This window comes from Salvia hispanica, chromosome 3 (assembly GCF_023119035.1).
Source record: "Salvia hispanica cultivar TCC Black 2014 chromosome 3, UniMelb_Shisp_WGS_1.0, whole genome shotgun sequence".
In the NCBI taxonomy this organism is placed as follows: Eukaryota; Viridiplantae; Streptophyta; class Magnoliopsida; order Lamiales; family Lamiaceae; genus Salvia; species Salvia hispanica.
This window is the reverse complement of record NC_062967.1, coordinates 36,877,461-36,898,198: the sequence shown is the minus strand read 5'-3', so window position 1 is coordinate 36,898,198 and position 20,738 is coordinate 36,877,461. Positions and strand designations below refer to the sequence as shown.

Here is a 20,738-nt window from a genome sequence, read left to right as displayed (position 1 = left end):
GAAAAGTGATTTTAATATATTACTGTACTTGAAGTTGTAACTAGATAGAGAAAAAACATAGTTATATCATGTAAATAAAATAACAAAGACTAAATTTTTTACCTACCAAAATAAAAATATGTCTATTGACTATTGATAGATTAATTAAGGAGTCAATGACTATGTCCTAGGAGTACAATATTCTAAATTGTTTGTGTTATATTTATATGTATTACAATAAAAATATTCCACTAAAAAACAAATTTGAAAGTCAAATTTCATTCTAAATTTGAATCCAACTTTTTATTATAGAAGGCAACTTGACAATATTCTTATTTCATGGACCTACTAGACATCCATCTCCTCCCATTCACTTTGGCCACACAAATCTCATTAAAACATTCCCCTATATAATAGTCGTTTGATCCGACAAAGTATCTCGACGAAGTATCTCAGTTTAACTCGACATAAATCCTATTAAACATTAATATTACTACAATTTAAATATGCAAAATATACAATACTAAAATTTAAATATACAAAATATAGTACTCCCCCCCCCACATAATTTGAGACAGTATTCCATTTTGGGTCATCCACATAATTTGTCTATTTCACTTTTACCATTTTTGATAGTGGACCCCATATTCCACTAATATATTCCTACTCACATTTTATTATAAAACTAATACTTTAAAAGTAGGATTCATATCCCACCAACTTTTTCAACTTACTTTTTATTAGATTTCTTAAAATTCGTGCCGGGTCAAAGTGTCTCAAATTATGTGGGATGGAGGGAGTATTACTCTGAATGAAATATCTCATTTTGACTTGACATAAATTTTAAGAAAGATAAAAGTTTAGTTATGTATCGAAGATTTAAGAAAGACAAAATTTATGTACGCATAGACACATAGTGTGACCAATGTTTTAATATCGTGTTTGCAACACTTAATTCTGATTTATTTCGGGCAATAATTTAATTTTGATAATTAGTTCCCACGATGTTTGGAGTGTACGAGAGATTTACTCTTTTAAAAATATCAAAAAATTACTGAAATATAAATAATATTTTTACGATAGAAACACTAATTTATCCAAATACATATAAATTATAATCCTATTTAACACCTTCCATATTCAAAACGGTCGCCCAAAATGGTCAGAGCTTAGATTAGTCAATTTCATGCAACTCTATAATATTTCACCTTCTACTAATATTTAATCCATTTAATTCAGTAAATTCCTAAATAGTCCAAATTTTAGGCAGACGCAAAATTTTTCCCAATTAAACAAAATTAAAAAAAATTCAACACCTATATACAGTCTCCCTCCATCTTCTTCACCAAGAAATTAGTCATGAAAACACACCACGCTTTCTCTCCCTTCACACTCTCTCTCCTCGTCACCATCTTATCCAAAATCTGCCGCGCCGCAGACTTCCGATTCGAAGCCTGCGCGCCGCAAAATTGCAGCGGCGGCGGCCCCAACATCAGCTTCCCATTCTTCCTCCCATCGCAGCAATCCTACTGCGGCTACCCAGGCTTCGCGATCGATTGCAGCACCAACGGATTTCCGATTCTCCGTCTCTCGGAAAACGAGTACATAATCGAAGACATTTTCTACGAAAACCGATCTCTCCGCGTCTTCAACGCCGCAGCGTTGCTGGCTTCGTCGATCGGAAGCTGCTCTCGGAGATTGATCCGAAACACGACTCTCCCCAACGGCAGATTCGATTACTCCGGCGGGGAGGAATTCGGTTTGTTTTTCGGCTGCAAAAACGTGAGCGAAGAGGTGCGGAGGTATGGAATCGGCAATTGCAATGTTTCTAGTGAGAGAAGCGACGAGATTGATTTGGCGATGTTTGCTGGCAATGAGGATTGGGGGAGAGCGATTGGCACGTGCGAGGAGAGCGTTGTGGCACGTGCGGAGCTGAGTGCGGATGAGAGGGAGGATGAAGTGGTGGATGTTACGGCGGTTTTGAGGAGGGGATTTGTGATGAATTGGACGGCGAGTGATTGTAGCGATTGCCGAGAGAGCGGCGGGCGGTGCGGTTTCAATGAGAGTTCTTTCCATTTTAGGTGTTTCTGCCCCGATCGGCCGCATTCGAGGAGCTGCAAACCGGGTGAGATATTTTCTCTTGATTTCTTTCCTTTTTAAGTAAGTTCAGTTTATGCTTTTTTTCTGTGCTGGAGTTTTTTGATTGATTTCTGTGCGATTTTCTATCCTAATTGTGCATGATTTTTGTTGGCATAAAGTTGAATTTGGGCTATAGTTAGGTATTTAATTTTATCAATCTTGGATGTTTAGATTTGATTGGTTTAAGTAACATAGATTTTATCAATATGTGAAACTCTAGAAAAGTTGTCATTCGACGATACGTCGTATAGAATTGATGCATCCTTGCATCGAGAATTAGATTGTACTACTATTATTATGACGATGAAGTGCAATCTAGCTGATAAGATAATTCTCCTCCATCCAAGAGAGTCGGTATTTCATATCACCACGAAAGTAGCTATGAAACATTATTGGGCACTGAGAACTAGATTGTACTATTATTTTGTCGATGAAGTTACTTAATTGATAAGACGCTCCTCTTCCATCCGATAGATCATAATTACCTTAATAGTGGATAAGGAAAAAAAACTAGATTTCGAGTCACTGCAATAGTGGTTTTGGCATTAATTACCTTTGTTTTCGCTTGAGTTTTTAGTTATATTATGTAACGTTTCGAACCAAAGGGGAAGAACGTAATGTCTAGTAGCTAGAAAATAGGTTACAAATCCTATGTAGATCGGCCTAGATCGGGTAGGAAAACACTTTCATGCATGTCGAGGGGCTTGAAATTAGGGTAGCCCATTGGGTCGGGTTGAATAATTTTGATTGGCTCAAATTAGGACAATTACAATAGTACGAGTCAAGCCATTTTGATTGCTAGAATATGCTCCCTCCGTCCCATAATAGATAATATATTTATGGATTAACACGAGATTTTAGGAGATGTTATTTTATGTGTTAAGTGGAAAGAGAAAACAACATATTATATTAATAAAAGAAAAGGAAATGTGACATTTTTGTGAGAGGAAAAAGAAAGAAAATCGTGACATCTATTATGAGATATAGAAAGTATTATTTATGTGTAATTAAATTTAAGACGAGCTAAAGTGGACTCTTAATATTACTATAGTCAAACATATAATCAAATCAAGGTTATACTATTAATGGCCCCATTACAAATCATATCAACGTAGTTGACAAAATATGGATTGCGACTGTGTCAAATTCAAGAGACGTTTTTAAGGGGAATTACTCCTAATGATTGAGTTGGGAAAATATAGTTCTAGTAAAAAATTTTAGAGAGAGAAATATATAGTCCACTAGAGCTGGTTCTGATTTGTTTAGATGTAGATAATGCTCCGCGCCACAAAATTTGACTGAGTCAATCTCACAATTCACACCATTTAGTATATTTTTTATTTTGTGAGAAGCAAAATATTCGGTTATTCTCATGATAAAAAAAATTAAAATTACTTCAGGTAATACAATGGTTTACCATGGTCTTCCACTATAAATTAATTTCCAAGTCAACTAGAGTACAAAATGGTCTATTCTCCCACTTTCTTAGTTCCATTCTATATAAAGAGCTTAGTAGCCTTCTTTGAGTGTAGTAATACATTTAGTCATGGGCAAAACAAATATTTTTCTTTTCTTACTCTCATGCCATCTCCATTTCCCCCCAATTGATTCCAAATGTCCAAAATCTTTCCGACGTGGAAATCTAGGCATATTGAGTTTCCCTTTTACCTCTACTAAAAATAACAAGTGCGGATTATTTTTCATTAACGGTTGTGATTCAGAATCATCTCGCCTTTGCTTTAGCCCTGAACAGCCCGACCTCGGGCGGGGAGAGTACCAATTTGTAGGGAAAAACAATTTATCGACGAATGAGTTCACGATTTACGAAGGTTCCCGCCAAAGGAGCTTGAAGGACAAGAATTGTAACAATTTCCAAAATCTATCCCTATCTCAATCTTCCTTTGTTTCATTCAGTTTTAGCCCTAATATCACATTTTTCACATGCTGGAATGCTACTATTGATCCAAATGTCCAAGATTATTTCCATAACCACCACTACAATACTAGTTGTCAAGCCCCTCCAACAGTCTATTATAGTACACAGTATGTTCCAAACAATAGTAGTGTTCCTGCCATGTGTTCGATGGTTCAGTTACCAGCGAAATCGAACTCAGTTACTCGTGAGCTATTTGATATGTTGAGTGCTGAGTTTACTTTGAAGTGGAATGTTTCTCAAGAATGCTATGATTGCTATGGTCGAGGAGGGCAGTGTGTTAGTGACAATTCGAATAAATTCAAGTGCAAGGAAGAAGGTAACTATAATTTGCTAATTTTTTTTTCATTTGTGTTCAATATTAAGCTTTTTTGTTTGTCTCACCAACATGCTAATATTTGATAAAGCCGGTATCCTTGTGTTTTTCTTTCACGTGTTTATATTGCTTGGATGAAATTAGTATTTAGTATCATATGTTGTTAGATTTTACGAGAGTTAGGTTTTTGATACTGCCAATGGTTTCAATTCCACAAAAGTTGGAATCGTACCCGGCCAACAAAGATAATTAGCGGTCGGCTTTGAACAAGACATTCCTAGGAAGCGTATCTGATATGTGACGGTGAGATAAACTAAACCCTTACGAAGCTCTATCCCAAAATCTAATGGTAATAGAAAAAGTCATTAGGTATTTAACTTAATTTCTTGTTAGTTCAATTAGAACATAGGTCGAATTCCGTCTTAACTCTGGAAATATATTGGGCCTGAAAACGCATTTTCCAACTCAACCCAAAAATTAGCTCAAGTATATGTTCTTTTCCGGATGGGCCTCTAAAATTATGAGGCCCAAATATACAATTCTAGCCCAGCCCAACGAAACTGTCCCAGACCAATCTTTTCCAACCCAATCTATATACTATTCGACAATTCCGTGCAATAGGCGAGTCAATTACGTACTTTGTCCTATTTTATTTTGACTTCTCTCTTTTATCATAAATCGAAAAGAATGTTGCACTCAGATAACCACGGCTGCTGATAGACTTTCCACCTTAATCCGTGAACCCGATTTAGATTCTGCTAAATGCGAATTCGGTACATATGGTCAAACTCTCCAAAAAAAATAGTCTTATTTTCATTACAAAAACTATTTTTTTTTACCATTTTTCCTCTTCCTCTTATCTATTTTCATTCTCTCTTTTTTACTTCTTTATTGCTCACTAAAACTTGCTCTTTCATGAGACTATTTTTTATTGATGAAGAAAATATTTTATTTATATAGTACTATAACTTATAAATTAAGAATATGACGCTGACTAGACTGAATAATATTTTCCTTTTTTTCCAACTGAATGAAAGCAATGCCCACAATTGGCATAAAGTAGACTCTCTGTATTCCATTTCCACCACAAATTTCCAACTCCAGTCAAACAGCGTGTTAGACAAAGTCAAGCACCTTTATTACACAAATAAGGCACCAATTATAAAATAAGGACACAAAACATATTTCAGTTTTTAAAAATGGCTCCTCCAATAAAAAACCACTTCATCTTCTTCCTCCTCCATCTCCTTCTTTTTCTGATCAAAGCTGAATCAAAATGCGAAAAATCCTACACCTGCAGAGATTTCAGCATCGAATTCCCCTTCACCGATATAAATCACTCCAAATGTGGATTAATCCAAGTCAATTGCAGCCTCCCTCACAAAAATCCACTAATTTATCTACGAGAATATCCGATGGATCTTCTGGGCAGAGACGGCAACAAATTTCTGATCCACGATACTGTTCTAGCAAACTACTTCAATGGAAGAAGCTGTAACTCCTTCGCAAACGTATCGCTGCCAAAATCTCCTCTGGTTTCGTTTTCGTACTCTCCTAATCTCACCACCTTCAACTGCTTCAATTCGAGTCAAAGAGTTGTACATTACTTCAAGCACTACGACTACGAGAATATAAGCTGCGATATCTTAGAGATTTATTACAAGAGAGAAGCGACAGAGGAAGCTCCTGCGGTAATTGATGATGTGCTTCCAGGATCGGGATGTACAATGAATCAAATGCCATTTAGGTCTGCCCAAAATTTCTCTGGTGATGTGTTCGATTTGTTTAGTTCGAATTTCACTCTAGAGTGGAGTTTATCTGAAGAATGTTATGATTGTTATGAGCGAGGAGGGCAGTGTCTCACTAACGACAGCAATCAGTTTTACTGCCGTAGAGAACGAGGTAATGTTCTAGCTTAATTTCATATCTTGGCTTAGATATAACAAAATACTAGTACTATCGATTTATTTTATAGTTAGTTTGAGACTAATTATCACTTAAGTAAATTAAATATAAGTGATAGCTTACTCAAACCAACCGGACCGCCGGTTTGCACAGAACCAGATTAACGGTTCCGGTTGGAATGATAACCGGTGCTTTGGTTCTGGTTTAGAACTTTAATTGGTAACCGATGCTTCTAATTTAAATGGAACGGGTATGTAGGTTCTGCCAATTCGATTTTGGTTGTAACACTTTTCGAACCACGAACCAATGATTTAGCAGTGGTTTCGATCTGAAATCGGCAAAAATCGAGAAAATCAACCTTGACCAAAAAACCCAAATGGGCAAAAAAATTGCCTATCTTAGGTTCAAAACTAGAACCGCAAATAAGGTTTTCAATTCGTGGTTCAGTTCCCGCTTGACACCTAAACCGCTGCTGACCCAATGAAATTAAAATAAGGAATATTCCTTAAAAACTTGAAAACGATTTTATAAATAATGTAAAATCGTCAAAATTGCTCTTAAGTTGTTGGCTGATAGTTTTGACGTGAGACAATTAAGTGAATAACAAAATCAAGTAGTACATCCCTTTGTAATTTTTGCAAATGTGGGATAAAATTATGATATTGCTCTAATTTAAGAATAATATTTTAAATAAATAATATACTACTTGCTTATTATGTTAGCGAGTATAGTGCACTATTTTCAATTATTAAATTTTGATCACATCAATTCCATGCATATCTTATGGTTTTGTTTTTTATGTGGAAAGAGTGCGGCCGACCTAACCAAATTTTCAACCAAGTTGCTATCATCCATAACTATAATAGAAAAAAAGGCAACTTTGTACATAAACTAATGTTTGAATCAAGACTAGAAAATACAAGTCCACAAACTGAAAAGAATTCAAATATCCTACATAAAAATACATTCCACTATATCGGGGTGTTAGTTTTAAAAACTCCTCACAAATATCTACTTCCTTCATCCCAAGTCATTTGATGTATTTCTTTGGTAGATGAGAATTAAGGTATGTGCATTCAGTGTTTTTTTTTTGCTAATAAAATATTACTCAAGTAACGAAAACAGAGAAAGTTACTAATTTCCATGACACATATCTAACAAGACACAAGAGAAGTGTGTTTGAAGTCTTAGGGAACTTTTGCTTCATAGACCAATTCAAAGTGTTAAATCATACATTCATACTAGAAGTTAAAAAGTGGAATATTATAATTAGCTAGGGTATTTTCTTCATGTAGTTTCTAGGGAAAAAAAAATGAACAAGTCAAAAGCTTGATGGATGGAGCCAATGACTTAATTAATCAACAAATGCCTTTATTTAAACAAAACTTGATTAAACTTAAACCACCTAATCAATCAATCAAGAGAGAGAATGGTTGTTGTTAGCAAACATGTGTTGTTCTTGTTATTGTGCCTTCTCCTTCTACCTCAATCTCACTCCAAATGCAAAGAATCCTACTCTTGTAGAAATTTCACTCTCCGGTTTCCATTCACCGATATCCGTGATCCCGGGTGCGGATTGTTCGCAGTTGGCGGCTGCAATTCAACCTCTCAAGAAGAACATCCACGGTTACATATAGGAGCTTCAACCTCAGCAAAATACATCCTAAACCAGCCATCAAATAACACATTCACAATCCTTGATTTCTTGCTTCAGACATTATTGGAATCACCAAGATGCTTCTCTTACATGAATGTGTCTCTGCCTCAATCTCCCTCGGTTTCATTCACATTCTCCCCTAACATCACGTTTTTCGCGTGCTTTAATAAGAGTAGCAACGACGAAATACAAGAGTATTTCGAAAGCTATAGGAGGGAAGAGTGTGATGCCTCCACTCTGTACTACAAAATTCCGGCAACTGAGAGTCATAACGGGGTGATTCCTCGTGAATGTTCCTTGACTCAGTTGCCTGTGAAGTCTGATGTGAACTCGACACAACTGTCGGAGATGTTGACTTATAGTTTCAGTTTGGAGTGGAGTGTGTCGGAAGATTGTGATCGATGCTACCGGGGAGGGGGCCAGTGTCTTGCAGACAACCGGAACCAGTTCTACTGCGAAAAAACAGGTACTTTGTTATGCTTCAATCTCAGAATCAATCACACACGAGCGAAAAAACAACAGAGACAATAGGTTACGTGGTTTGATCGTAAAGATCTGCATCCAAACGAGAGAGCTGCTCGTGTTTCACAACATCATACTAACTTATGCTATAAGCAGTGTGCTATCTTTCTATAACTAGCTTATCGCACGAGCTACTGCCTGCTCTCACACTCTCTTTGCTCTGCTAAGTTTCAGTAGCAATGGTTGCTACTGAAACCTTTACTAATGAACTCCTTCCTCTGAAGAAGTCATTGAGCAAAGACTTTCTACTGAAAGTAGTTTCTTGTAATGTACACGCATATAGTACTGAGAAACACACTTCTTCTTACCCCTAGTGAAGAAACAGAACATCCTTCTAGAAGCTTCCACGGCCGGTCTAGTTAGTTAGCTGTAACCTCCTCGCTGTATCTCGCTATTCCGTGAGTCACACCTCATAATCATACCTATATTATCTGCCAGTTATGAGAGAGAGAGAGAGAATCAGCCAGTTGTTCTTCATGAAATTTGCCTTTGATTTGGCTGCTACTATAAGAAATTAAGATAATATCCGCGATATATCTAGACCGTGCTGCTTACAGATTAAAGTACGTTGTCGTAAAAGTATGAGACTCTGTTTTTTTTTAGCCTAAAATAGATATTTTTCCTCTCATCTTTTCTTTGATGTTGAAAGAGTTGGCTTTGTGCACACATTTTCAACAGGCTGTAGCTATTAGATCAGAAAAAATAAGTGGCCTCAAATAAAACTATGAACTGGCTAGATTATTGAATATTCGTATTATGTGGAACATACCAGGCTTAAAAGATGTTGATGGTGCTCGTTCTTTAGCTTGGTCACATTACTGAGTAGGCCGGTCTTGGGGTTGGACGGGGTTCGGATGGGACAAGAGAGGAATGGTGGAGTGTAGGTAAATGCTAGTCAAGTGAAGTGTGAAAGAGGGAACTTAGTTAGAAGAATATCTATGTTAGAATTTGGAAGGAAGACTAAGTCAGTCAATCAGCGTGATGAATGGAGCCAACGACTTGATGGAGTCATGTTTCAACATATTATTATTTAACACAACTCGTACTACACAAGACTTCACAAGTAGAGAGAGAGAATGGCTCTTGGCAAGTATGTAATGTTGCTGCTATGCCATCTTCTTCTTCTACTACTCAAAGCTCATTCCAAATGTCCCAAATCCTACACCTGTAGAAACTTTTCTCTTGAATTTCCCTTTGCCGTTAGTAGTGATCCTGACTGCGGATTGCTCTTAGTTGATGGCTGTGATTCTGCAAAGGGACATCCAACATTACGCACACATTTTAATACATCTTCACATCAAATTCTACGAAAGACATCCACAAATGCATTCCTAATCCGCGACACATGGCTTCAAGAATCACTGAACTCAGCCAAGTGTTATACTTCCTTTTATATGTCAACACTCGAGTCTCCTTTCGTGTCATTTACATTCTCCCCTAACATCACCGTCTTCACATGCTACAATCAAACTGCCTTACCACAAATCGAAGTTTATTTCCAAGGCTATTGCAGGTCACGCTGTGAAACCGCTACTATCTACTACAAACCTCCCCCAGCTCATCAGGATCATGCTCCGCCTACTGCAGATTGTGTACCCAGTCGACTACCTTACAAGTCCGGCAACAGCTCAGCTGATCTATTACATCTCCTGACTGGTGAGTACACTCTAGAGTGGAATGTTTCTCAAGATTGTAACGAATGCCACCATGGAGGAGGACAGTGTTATAGTGACAACCGGGATAAGTTCTACTGCCATAAAGGTACTTTCTTTTGCTAATTGCAATTGCAATTTTAGACTGAAAGACCGCACCATATTAGACTCGAACTTCAATAGCCTTAGGCATCATTTAATCACTCTACAGTTTGGCCAGTACACGTAGCAGCAGCTGCTGCTTACACAATGATTTGGTAGTACTAATGGTATCATCTACTTGCATAGACTCTCTTGATTAGACCACTTCAAAAACACCTTTAGTTAATCAATAAACCAATGATGAATTTGGGACGAGTTTAACCTTAAGTGTTCCCATTCCAAGTCAATTGTTCCGTGTATCTGAGTAGTATCAACGACTTGATGAACTGGAAAAGTAACACAAGTCAATTAAACAAACCACAAATTCCACTATCTTACCCCTTCTCATCTACTAGACGGAAATAGAAATCATGCCCTCTTTACTCTCATTCCTCTTCTTTTATAATCTTCTTCATCTACCAAATTTAGCAGCTTCCAATTGCCCAAAATCCTTTCAGTGTGGAGATCATTTCCCCCTTAAAATTCCATTTACCGACGTCAAAAATCCCGATTGCGGCTTGATCACGGTTGACGGCTGCAATGGTTCAAGAAACCCAGTAATCATGTCTGAAGGTCTCTCGGGGTATGAAATTCTAGGCAGTATTTCAGCAAATCAAATCAAAGTTTTCGACCCTCATCTTCATCACTTATATCAATCTCAGCTCAAGTGCATCCCTTTCACAAATCTCTCTCTCCCAAAATCCCCTTCTATTTCGATTTCAATCCCCTTAAATCTCACCTTCTTCACTTGCTCCAACCATCGAAATTCTCAAGATTATTTCGAGAATTACCTCAGCTTCCACGACCAACGCGGCGGGCCTCTCACCGCGTATTATTTGGACCCGACAACAGATGATGATTCTGCAGCAAACGAGAGAAGTATTCCTGCGAATTGTGGGGTGATTCAATTGCCTATAGATTCTAGTAAAGGAGATGCCCACCAATTGTTTGATATATTGACTGCTGAGTTTTTTATAGAGTGGAATGTTTACGAAGCTTGTTCTAACTGTTTCCATCAAGGAGGGCAGTGCCTTCATAACAGCATGAATCAATTCATCTGTGAAAAAGGTACAATTAGGTGAATTCATTCGTTGATTATTTAAATTTGGAGGAATTGTAGGAAGAGTTAATCAAGATGAGAAATCTGTGTAGTATAGAGTCTAGATTGTAGAATGGGATTTTTTGCTTGACCAATTCGATTCAATTTAAGATTTTTTTGGCGACAATGATTGCTGATCAATTAGGAATCTTCTTGCCAAGACTGATTCAACCTTCAACCACCACACATTAACTAACTTTTTTTGTTAGATAAAATAAAAAGGAAATAAACATCTTTCCTACGAAATTTATTTGCCAAAGTCCATTAACGTGTTTGATTAGAACAACAGAATTGTCAGAACCAAAAACTATACAAAAGTAGCCAAAACATAATTCTCTTACAATAACTTCATTTTCTCTTAAATGGATGCAACCACACTCTTGTTTTTTTTCTTCCTCCCTTTCCATCTTCATCTCTTCAAATCTGCTGATTCAAAATGCCCAGAATCCTTCAAGTGTGGAGATCAAACTCTCAACTTCCCATTAACAAGAGCGGATGATCCCGACTGCGGATTGATCGCTGTTGATGGCTGTGATTCGGATGATCAAGTGATCCATTTAGGTGGTGGAAATCTTGGTTACACTCTTTTGGAGTACTATGATTCATCAAACAAAATCTTGATTCGTGATCCTCAGCTTGAAGCTCAATTGCTTAACAAAAGCTGCTTTTCTTTCATGAATCAGTCCTTGCTTCGATCTCCTTCGATTTCAGTCTCATTCAGTCCTAATCTCACCTTGTTCCCCTGCAACGTCGAACCTACTGATATGTCTAAATTTGATAAATACTTCGAAAACTATAGCAAGATAGAGTGTATCTACCCCGTGTACTATAAAATCCCATCGTCCGATGGTACTCCTTCCGAGCAAATTGATGCTCCAGAAGGATGTTGGTTAGTACAGCTGCCTATGAGGTCTAGTCGAAACTCAGATGATTTGTTCAGTATGATCACTGCTAATTTTACGCTAGAATGGGATGTTTGTGATGAATGTGTTGGTTGTTTCAATGGAGGAGGGCAGTGTCTCACTGCCAACAATAACACGTTCTACTGCAAACGAGGTATCGTTTATTCGTGTCTGGAAATTTTTGGCTCTAACCCGTATGGATCGACTGTCTGTGCTCTATACATTTCTAAATCCATGCCTAGTTTTGTTGTTTGCATCAATTTTTTTTTGGCATGAATCTAACTAACAGAAATGGTGATTTCTTTGTTTAAATTCTGTTGCAGAAAATAACTTGAGGAAGATATTATTAGCTACATGTAAGCTAACTCTCTCTTTCTCCGCACATTGATTAAAAGCATACAAATTCTGTGATTTATGTAACTTGATAATTTCTTGATTTATGATGAATCAGTGATACCTGGATCTGCTCTGTTGCTTGTCTGCGCCTTATATATTTGGCTGCGAAAGAAAAAGAAGGTTGGATCCTACCTTCTTTCAAGGAACTTATCTTATGATCCCTCCTCGAAAGCGGATATCGAAGACGGAAGCTTCAACTTCGGCATTCCCATCTTCTCGTACAGCGAGCTCGTCGAGGCCACTGGCAACTTCGACCCTTCGAAAGAGCTCGGCGACGGAGGCTTCGGCACCGTCTATTACGGTAACCACTCAACTCATCTCAAAAAGGGGTTATTAATTAATTAGACTAAAAGTCCAAATTTGGTTCCGAACATTTGCTTTTAAAAAAATATTTATCCTACATATTAAGTGCGTTAGCTTTTGGTCAAATTTAACCAGGCAAGCTCCATGACGGCCGAGAAGTCGCGATCAAGCGACTCTACGAGCACAACTACCGACGAGTGGAGCAGTTCTTGAACGAGATCAAGATCCTCACGAGCCTCCGCCACCCGAACCTCGTCTCGCTCTACGGATGCACCTCGCGGCGCAGCCGCGAGCTCCTCCTCGTGTACGAGTACATCCCCAACGGCACTGTGGCGGACCACCTCCATGGCCAGCGCGCCGCCTCGGCGCCCCTCACGTGGCCGATGCGGATGACCATCGCGCGGGAGACGGCCACCGCGCTCGCGTACCTACACAAGTCGGACATCATCCACCGCGACGTCAAGACGAACAACATCCTCCTCGACGCGAACTTCTCCGTGAAGGTCGCCGACTTCGGCCTCTCGCGGCTCTTCCCGAATGACGTGACACACATCTCCACGGCGCCCCAGGGCACCCCGGGTTACGTGGACCCGGAGTACCACCAGTGCTACCAACTCACAGACAAGAGCGATGTTTATAGCTTTGGAGTCGTGCTGATTGAGCTGATCTCGTCCATGCCGGCCGTCGACATAAGCCGGCATAAGCACGAGATCAACCTGGCCAACCTGGCCGTGAGCAAGATCCAGAAATGCGCGTTCGACGAGCTGATCGACCCGGCGACCGGGTACAACTCTGACGCGGAGGTGACGAGGATGACGACGACGGTGGCGGAGCTGGCTTTCCGGTGCCTGCAGCTGGATAAGGACATGAGGCCGACGATGGAGGAGGTGGTGGCGATCCTCCACGACATAGAGAGCGGAGGGGACGGCGATTTCGAGGGGGTGAAGGGGAATTCTGGCGGGAAGATACCGCCGTCGCCGGAGACGGATGAGGTGGTGCTGCTGAAGAGTAGGATTTATCGATCGTCGCCGACGGCGGTGACGGACACGTGGATTAGTAGCGCCTCGACGACGGCGAGTTCGGTCGGGTGATTCTTGATGTTGTTGGTGTGGGCTTACAACATCAAGAATCACACTTGTGTTAGGGGATGAGATGGTGTATATGTGTTTGTGTGTGTGTGTGTGAGTGAGTGAGTGAGTGAGAATGGTTTATATATTCTTTCTTTGTTCTATGTGTATTTTTCTTGTCTATTTTTGAGCAATTGGCAGCGGGAATGTGCATATGATGAAAGAGAGCTAGCTAGTAGAGTATTTCCTTAGCAATTGGTGGTGGCAATGTGATTATTTTTTGCTACTAGCATATGTTATTGATGTATAATTGTATATGTTGGTAATGTAAGTCCATCCATGACTCCGGCAATGGGATAGCCGAGCGCCCGAGCCAATGGATATTTATGGACTCATTACAAATTTAAGTCAAATTAAATTATCCGCGTGTTTTACTTTTAGGAAATGGATCTCACAATTTCTTTACACTAATTCCAATAATTTTTTTTCTCTATCTTATTTTACAAATTTGGTACGTATTTTAATTTATACCTTTTCAAAGTTTCTATTAGAGGTGTCAAACCCCAAATATCGGGTAATTGGATACCCGATATCCAATTTTTTGGGTTTCGGACCGGGTTCGGATATAAGATTTTTGAATTATCTGGTATACTCGAATTACCTGATTTTTCATATTTTAAATTTAATAAAATAATTTGTTCTATTATTTAGAAATTAAATAATTAAATATACTCCCAAAATCCTTCACTCTTAAGTCATATTTTGGGTTAATGTATGAATTGTGATGTTTATTATGGATGAATAAGGGGTGTTATAACTTATGAATTTTTTGTTTCTAAAAATTTGTACTAGTAGTTTTTTTCTCTTAAATTCGAACTACTTTAAGTTTTTATCAAATTCGGACTACAAGTTTGTATTTTTAAAAGTTTCTAGCTGATTTTCCTAAAAAAATAAAAAAACAAAATAAAAGTCCAAAATCGGGACTGGATACCCAATTTTTCGGGGCTGGATACCCGTGTCAGGTATTCGGGTACCCGGAATCATTTTCAGATCGAATATTGGGTATTAGATTTTGGGAAATTCGGGATCGGGTACCCGAAATTTTCGGATCGGGTATCCGCGGGTACCCGAGTTTTAAAAAATGTAGGATAATAGATTTTTGCATAATTTATATTTACAAAAAAGGGAAGAAACGAAGCAAAGCCAAAGACTGAAAAGTCATAACTCGTCTCAGACGTTAATTGACATGCTTTACCAAGTCTTCGTCTTCGTCTTCTCAACTCCACCATCTTATACGTAATCCATGGAACATGTGGTGTACAAACACAAATTCACAGCATGAAGCTTCCCAACTATCTGATTCTCTCTCTACTCCACTCTCTCATCATCATCACTACTGCTTCATTCCATTCCCATTCCAAGTTCCTAAAGTCCGACCCTTGCGGAGAACTCAGTCTAACATTTCTCACCGATTTCCGTCAAGTGATTCGAGTATCGATAGCTGAGCTCTATCAGAATTCTGAATTCAACTTCAGTCGGTTAACTGATGATTTTACACTTAGGTTTAATGTTTCTTCTAATTGTTCTGAATGTTACTTTGGCGGAGGGCAGTGTTTTAGTAACTCCACTAGCGAGTTCTACTGCAATAAAGGTATTGTTTCATATGCTCTCTCTTCCTCTAGATTAAATCTATTTGCAAGCTTCTTTTTTTCCGTTTTAATTAAAATGACCTCGTGGATTTATACTTCATAATTGATGTTGTTGAATTGTGTGCGTGTGTGTGTAGCATGATTGAACTGATGATATAGTGAGAATTACACATGAATAAATTCATGAATCCGAGATGAATGAATCGCATTCGCCTAATTTAGTTGTTCATATATTTTCTCTGTTTCTTGTACATATCTTCATCTCAATTCTCTCATAATTTTTTTTCCTATGGTGTCACATATGATATGTGTGCAGACAGACACAGAAATAAGCGGGTGCTGCTGATAGTAGGTAAAGTATTATACACATTCTCTTTCTCTTTCTCTTTACGATTTTTGGATCTAAACCACTAGTTTTTTTTGTTGGTACTCAGCCATATCTGCAGGTGGACTATTGTTTCTTCTATGCTTGTTGGTCTCCTACATGATCTGGCTGTTGAAGAGAAGGGTCCGTGGGGGCTACCTTCGCGCCTCTAAAATGTCTCTCGAGACCTCAAAGTCGGACATCAATGGTGCGAGCTCCTTCTTTGGCATCCCCATCTTCTCATACACAGACCTCGAAGCTGCCACCAACAACTTCGATCCTTCTAGAGAGCTCGGTGATGGAGGTTTCGGGACAGTATACTATGGTAAGAAATCAACATTCAAGTAGTTTACATAATGAATACAGTTAGTTATAATCTAGTTGTAGATTGGTTAATGCTCGAGGGCGAAATCAACGTTTTGTGTACTAGGGAAGCTACAAGATGGGAGGGAAGTCGCGATAAAGCGCCTCTACGAGCAGAACTGCAGAAGAATGGAGCAGTTCATGAACGAGATCGAGATTCTTACGAATTTAAGGCACCCGAATCTTGTCTGTCTGTATGGCTGCACTTCTAGGAGAAGCCGGGAGCTTCTGCTCGTGTACGAGTACATCTCCAATGGCACTGTTGCTGATCATCTGCACGGCCAGAAAGCCGACGTAGCGCCCCTCCCATGGCCTACTCGGATGAGGATTGCCGTTGAAACTGCGACCGCGTTGGCTTATCTCCACAAGTCGGACATAATCCACCGTGATGTCAAGACAGACAACATATTACTCGATGGAAACTATCACGTCAAAGTAGCTGATTTTGGGCTGTCGAGGCTGTTCCCGAACAATGCGAGTCATATCTCAACTGTCCCTGGAGGGACCCCAGGGTACATCGACCCCGAGTACCATATGTGCTACCAAGTGACGGATAAGAGCGATGTCTACAGCTTCGGTGTTGTCCTCGCTGAGCTCATTTCGTCTATGCCAGCTGTGGATGTAGGCAGGCGGACGGATGAGATCAACTTGGCCAACTTGGCGCTGATGAGGATACAGAGGGGTGCGTTTCATGAGCTGGCCGATCCGTCTCTCGGGTATAACCTCGACGCTGAAGTCACCGAGATGGTTACCTCAGTCGCGGAGATAGCGTTCCGGTGCCTGCAGCTCGAGAAGGAGATGAGACCTTCCATGGCTGAGGTGTTGGCTTCTCTCAAAGATATACTATCTAACTGAAAAAGGTTTTGTTAGAGAAAGAGATTGCTTTTGCAGGAAATGGTTTATACTTCATAGTGTGAGAAGAAAAGCTTAGGAAACTAGGAAAAATTTATGTTCTTATAAAGAGATTTTTGTATATTAATGAACTTCTGCAAAATTTCAAAAATTCAAAAAAGATCAATAAAAACTCACTTGGGATTTCTGAAACATTACAAGACAAAACCAATATGTCTAATACATCCAACAATGGTATACATACAACAAACAGAAACTTGCAGTTTGCTTTTTATTGACAACAAAATTGAAGGTGAAAATTCAGCTTTTGGTAAAACAAAATAGGTGAGCTAATGCCTAGCAGTGAGCTTATGATCTGTATTATCCAAAGGAATAATAGTTCTTTCTTTAGATGGGTTTACAGATAGGTCTGAATCATCTTCTTCTCCGGAGCTAGTCGATCCCTTTGGAGAATTGGCTCCAGAATCGGGTTTGGGGTGAGGTTTCGGATGCTGCTTCTCCTTTGGAGGCGATAGTTGCAGCAAAAATCTGTGTATCATCTCGTAACTGGTGAATGTAATCACAGCGGATGGAGTTGTTCGTAGGAGATTTGTACCACAGCCACGATAGAACCCGGCTAGTCCTTCCTGTCTGAAAACTTTCTTGATGCAATCAATGACACCGGAATACTTTGGCTGAGAGCCCCGCACTTGACCTTGCTCTTGCAGCCTCGAACGAATAACCTAGAGAAAGTTTGAGTATTCATAAAATATGTATTTTTTCTTTTTTTTTTTACTAGATAAATGTGTAATAGTATTAAGATAATGGAAGGAAACCATACCTCGTGAGGATAAGTTAATAGAGAGGCGACGACCTTTGAAGATGAGGAGGCAATTGCCAGTTCCCCGGGGTTGAGCTCGTTATCGCTTTTATTCCCTTCCAAATTAAGAAACAAAAGCATAACGAATATGGTTTCAGTTGTTATCCCGTTTATTACCTTCCAAATATGGAAACACAAAAATAACGAGTATGCATTCAGTTATATAGTTCCACACATCTAACGAGAATGCTCGGCTCTAGTGATGTATATTAACACAGAACGTGTACACTAGAACATCAGAAAAAGCCAGAAATGAAGTGGAAATGTGTTGTCATACCTCGTTTAGCTAAGGAGAATTTCATTCTTTCATACGCAGGGAACTGAATAGCTACGTGACTGATTCCAGCCAACGAAGGCAGAAGACCACTGTACAACAAAAGGAGAATTAAATACCAATTTACAACGTGAACCCGGAAATTTTGCTCGGCCCTTCTCAGTGGTAGATAATTGTTCAAATTTTTGTGTGTTCAAGCACGAACTAACCTGTACCATCCTCGGAATCCTTCTTCACGGGCAATTCGACTCAAAGCCGAAAATATATTCTTGTAAGGAACTACACCTTGCCTCATTCCTTGTGTCTAAGAACAGAGATGAAGTCCAAATTAGTTTCGAGCGAGCCAAAACTAGATGAATATACAAGTCCAAAAGCCAATACTGTAAGTGATGCAGCTCACAACGGAATCACAAGATTTATGAAATACTACAAATTACATGTCGTCACGAATGTGGAATAAGAAGTATTAATCTCAAATATCTGCCCCAACAATGCCCCATCCCCCACCAACTATATAGCATCCAATTTATAAACAACATTCCAACCTACTTGAAGTCGGGTCTTAACAACCCACAAAGGATTCGTTGCGATAGATGTTGCAGCACCAGCTCCTGCGGCAGCTACCATGTTTGAACCAATTGAAAGCTGGTCGCTGTTGTTGCTGCCCTCTGTATAATTGCAAAATATATGTAAGATCATTCCAAAATAGAATTCTTTACATTCTTTACGTACAGCAATTTCTGAAGCTGTGTGAGACATACCATATGTATGTAGTAGCTCTTTAAGATGCCCATAAACCGTGAAGTATACCTGCAATGATCAATGAGAACTTGTCAATTTTCCTCAAAGATGAAAATTTGTAAAAACGGCTGCAACAAGGAATATCATTTTTGCAAGTCAGCGGACAAGTATTAAATAAATAGATACTTAATCTGATTCGAACATGTGAAGTGTCGTCTTCTTAAAAGACAAAATGATAAGGAAAGATCACGGCCAAAGAAAACAAGGACAATAAAATATTAATCTCAAATATACAAAAAAGCAAGAAATGAGATTCTAAATCACTACTACTGCTATTGAGTAGAATTTCACAGACATGTATGATGTAGTGAAACTGAATTCGTATAAAGGAGGATTAACAAATACTCCTAGAAAACTGCTTCAGCCATAAATTAAGTCACCGCGTGCTTCTAATAGTCATCATAACAAATACGAAGCTATTAAATCAGCATCACTAACATAGCCAAAAATAATAGTGAACTATTGTTACAAAAATGAAACAGGTTACAGGCGACTTCAATGATTGAAAGACACCACTCACAGCCCAATTTGGAAGTAATGCCGTCAAAGTTGGCGTTAGGCCACGGTAAAGTCCCCTCAAACCTTCGTTTCGAACAATATTTTGCAGGCTCACAATGATCACACTACCTAAATTTCACCACAAAAAAACACACATCATAAGCTAATTAAGCAGAGCTGATCTTAGTAAGTTAGTACTGTAAGTTAACCTTTTCAAACAAAACCTAAAAATCACAAGATTTCGAACCTTTACGACCAGACGGCTGCATTTCAGGGAGGCCATGGACTTGAAGCCTCGTCTTTATCACATCCAAGGGGCACACGAATGTAGCTGCAATTGCCCCTAAAAATTCAATCAAGCAAACAGTTAACACCAAATCCATCAATCATCACCGGATCAAACACAGAAACACAAATTCGAATTTCAGCGAGTGTAAATTACTGAAACAATTACCTGCAGAAGCACCGGCGGAGGCGTCAAAAATGACCTCCTTCGCGCTCCGGTGGTCGCACGGCGCGGCGGCGACCATTTTCTAGGGTTTACTCCGACGAATAAAAAAATTGAGCTATGAGGTATCAAATCAACCTTCACAAAATTCCACCTTCAGCTACAAATACGCATACATGTCGAAATTAAATATATATATGGAGAAATGGAGGTTGAATTGGGGCGTTGCTGACACTCCAGTTGAAAGGAATTGGTATGCGTTTCGACCAAAATTGACCGTGTTTGAAGGGGAATGCAATTGGAATTTCTAGGGTTTTTCTTCTTCAGTTGGGATTTTGACGCGAATCGAGAGTGGGATCCATTGAAGCGATGCTCTCGGGAAATTAATTACTGCTAATCACAGCAAAGTCTCGAAATTTTGGGGGTAAAAGTCAATTTTTTGCATCTGGATTTTCCAAGCGGGAATCTGAATCTACTTATCTTGTTACACAGTGTAGAATATCTTGATTTGTCTTTTTAAAAAACTCACTTTTTTTTTTTTTTTTAATTGAATTAAATCTCACTTTTGAAAAATGTATTCCAGAATATGACCGTATATCATCTGAGCCGGGTCGAATAT

General features: G+C 39.0%; 3 protein-coding genes and 1 long non-coding RNA gene across 12 annotated transcripts; 2 read left to right on the top strand and 2 right to left on the bottom strand.

Annotated features, from left to right (window-relative positions):
• Positions 1 to 1,318: 1,318 nt before the first annotated feature.
• Positions 1,319 to 14,451, top strand: LOC125209393 (LEAF RUST 10 DISEASE-RESISTANCE LOCUS RECEPTOR-LIKE PROTEIN KINASE-like 1.2). Of its 9 annotated transcripts, none has more exons than XM_048108989.1 (5): positions 1,319 to 2,104; positions 9,955 to 10,212; positions 12,569 to 12,601; positions 12,697 to 12,942; positions 13,080 to 14,451. In XM_048108989.1, exons 1-5 carry the CDS (start codon positions 1,339 to 1,341, stop codon positions 14,033 to 14,035), a joined length of 2,259 nt encoding a protein of 752 aa, XP_047964946.1. In that variant the 5' UTR covers positions 1,319 to 1,338; the 3' UTR covers positions 14,036 to 14,451. The 9 variants fall into 9 exon arrangements, with proteins under 9 accessions (XP_047964946.1, XP_047964948.1, XP_047964949.1 ...); XM_048108990.1 differs by lacking the exon at positions 1,319 to 2,104 and adding an exon at positions 7,702 to 8,395; XM_048108997.1 differs by lacking the exon at positions 1,319 to 2,104 and adding an exon at positions 8,264 to 8,395 and having other exon boundaries at positions 9,965 to 10,212.
• On the bottom strand, positions 8,242 to 9,795 carry LOC125209423. The gene is made up of 3 exons (XR_007174323.1): positions 9,221 to 9,795; positions 8,760 to 8,882; positions 8,242 to 8,381 (listed from the first exon to the last, which is right to left on the bottom strand). It is a non-coding gene; the product is annotated as an uncharacterized LOC125209423 (long non-coding RNA).
• Positions 14,452 to 15,228: 777 nt separating the features above from the next.
• Positions 15,229 to 17,431, top strand: LOC125209400 (LEAF RUST 10 DISEASE-RESISTANCE LOCUS RECEPTOR-LIKE PROTEIN KINASE-like 1.1). Its single transcript, XM_048109004.1, has 4 exons — positions 15,229 to 15,662; positions 15,977 to 16,012; positions 16,095 to 16,349; positions 16,455 to 17,431. The coding sequence occupies exons 1-4, from the start codon at positions 15,350 to 15,352 to the stop codon at positions 17,240 to 17,242; spliced, it is 1,392 nt and encodes a 463-aa protein (XP_047964961.1). The 5' UTR covers positions 15,229 to 15,349; the 3' UTR covers positions 17,243 to 17,431.
• LOC125209407 (nicotinamide adenine dinucleotide transporter 1, chloroplastic-like) lies at positions 17,400 to 20,527 on the bottom strand. Its single transcript, XM_048109010.1, has 9 exons — positions 20,126 to 20,527; positions 19,919 to 20,014; positions 19,694 to 19,800; positions 19,134 to 19,182; positions 18,922 to 19,040; positions 18,582 to 18,676; positions 18,376 to 18,464; positions 18,060 to 18,154; positions 17,400 to 17,961 (listed from the first exon to the last, which is right to left on the bottom strand). The coding sequence occupies exons 1-9, from the start codon at positions 20,199 to 20,201 to the stop codon at positions 17,569 to 17,571; spliced, it is 1,119 nt and encodes a 372-aa protein (XP_047964967.1). The 5' UTR covers positions 20,202 to 20,527; the 3' UTR covers positions 17,400 to 17,568.
• Between the last annotated feature and the right edge of the window lie 211 nt (positions 20,528 to 20,738).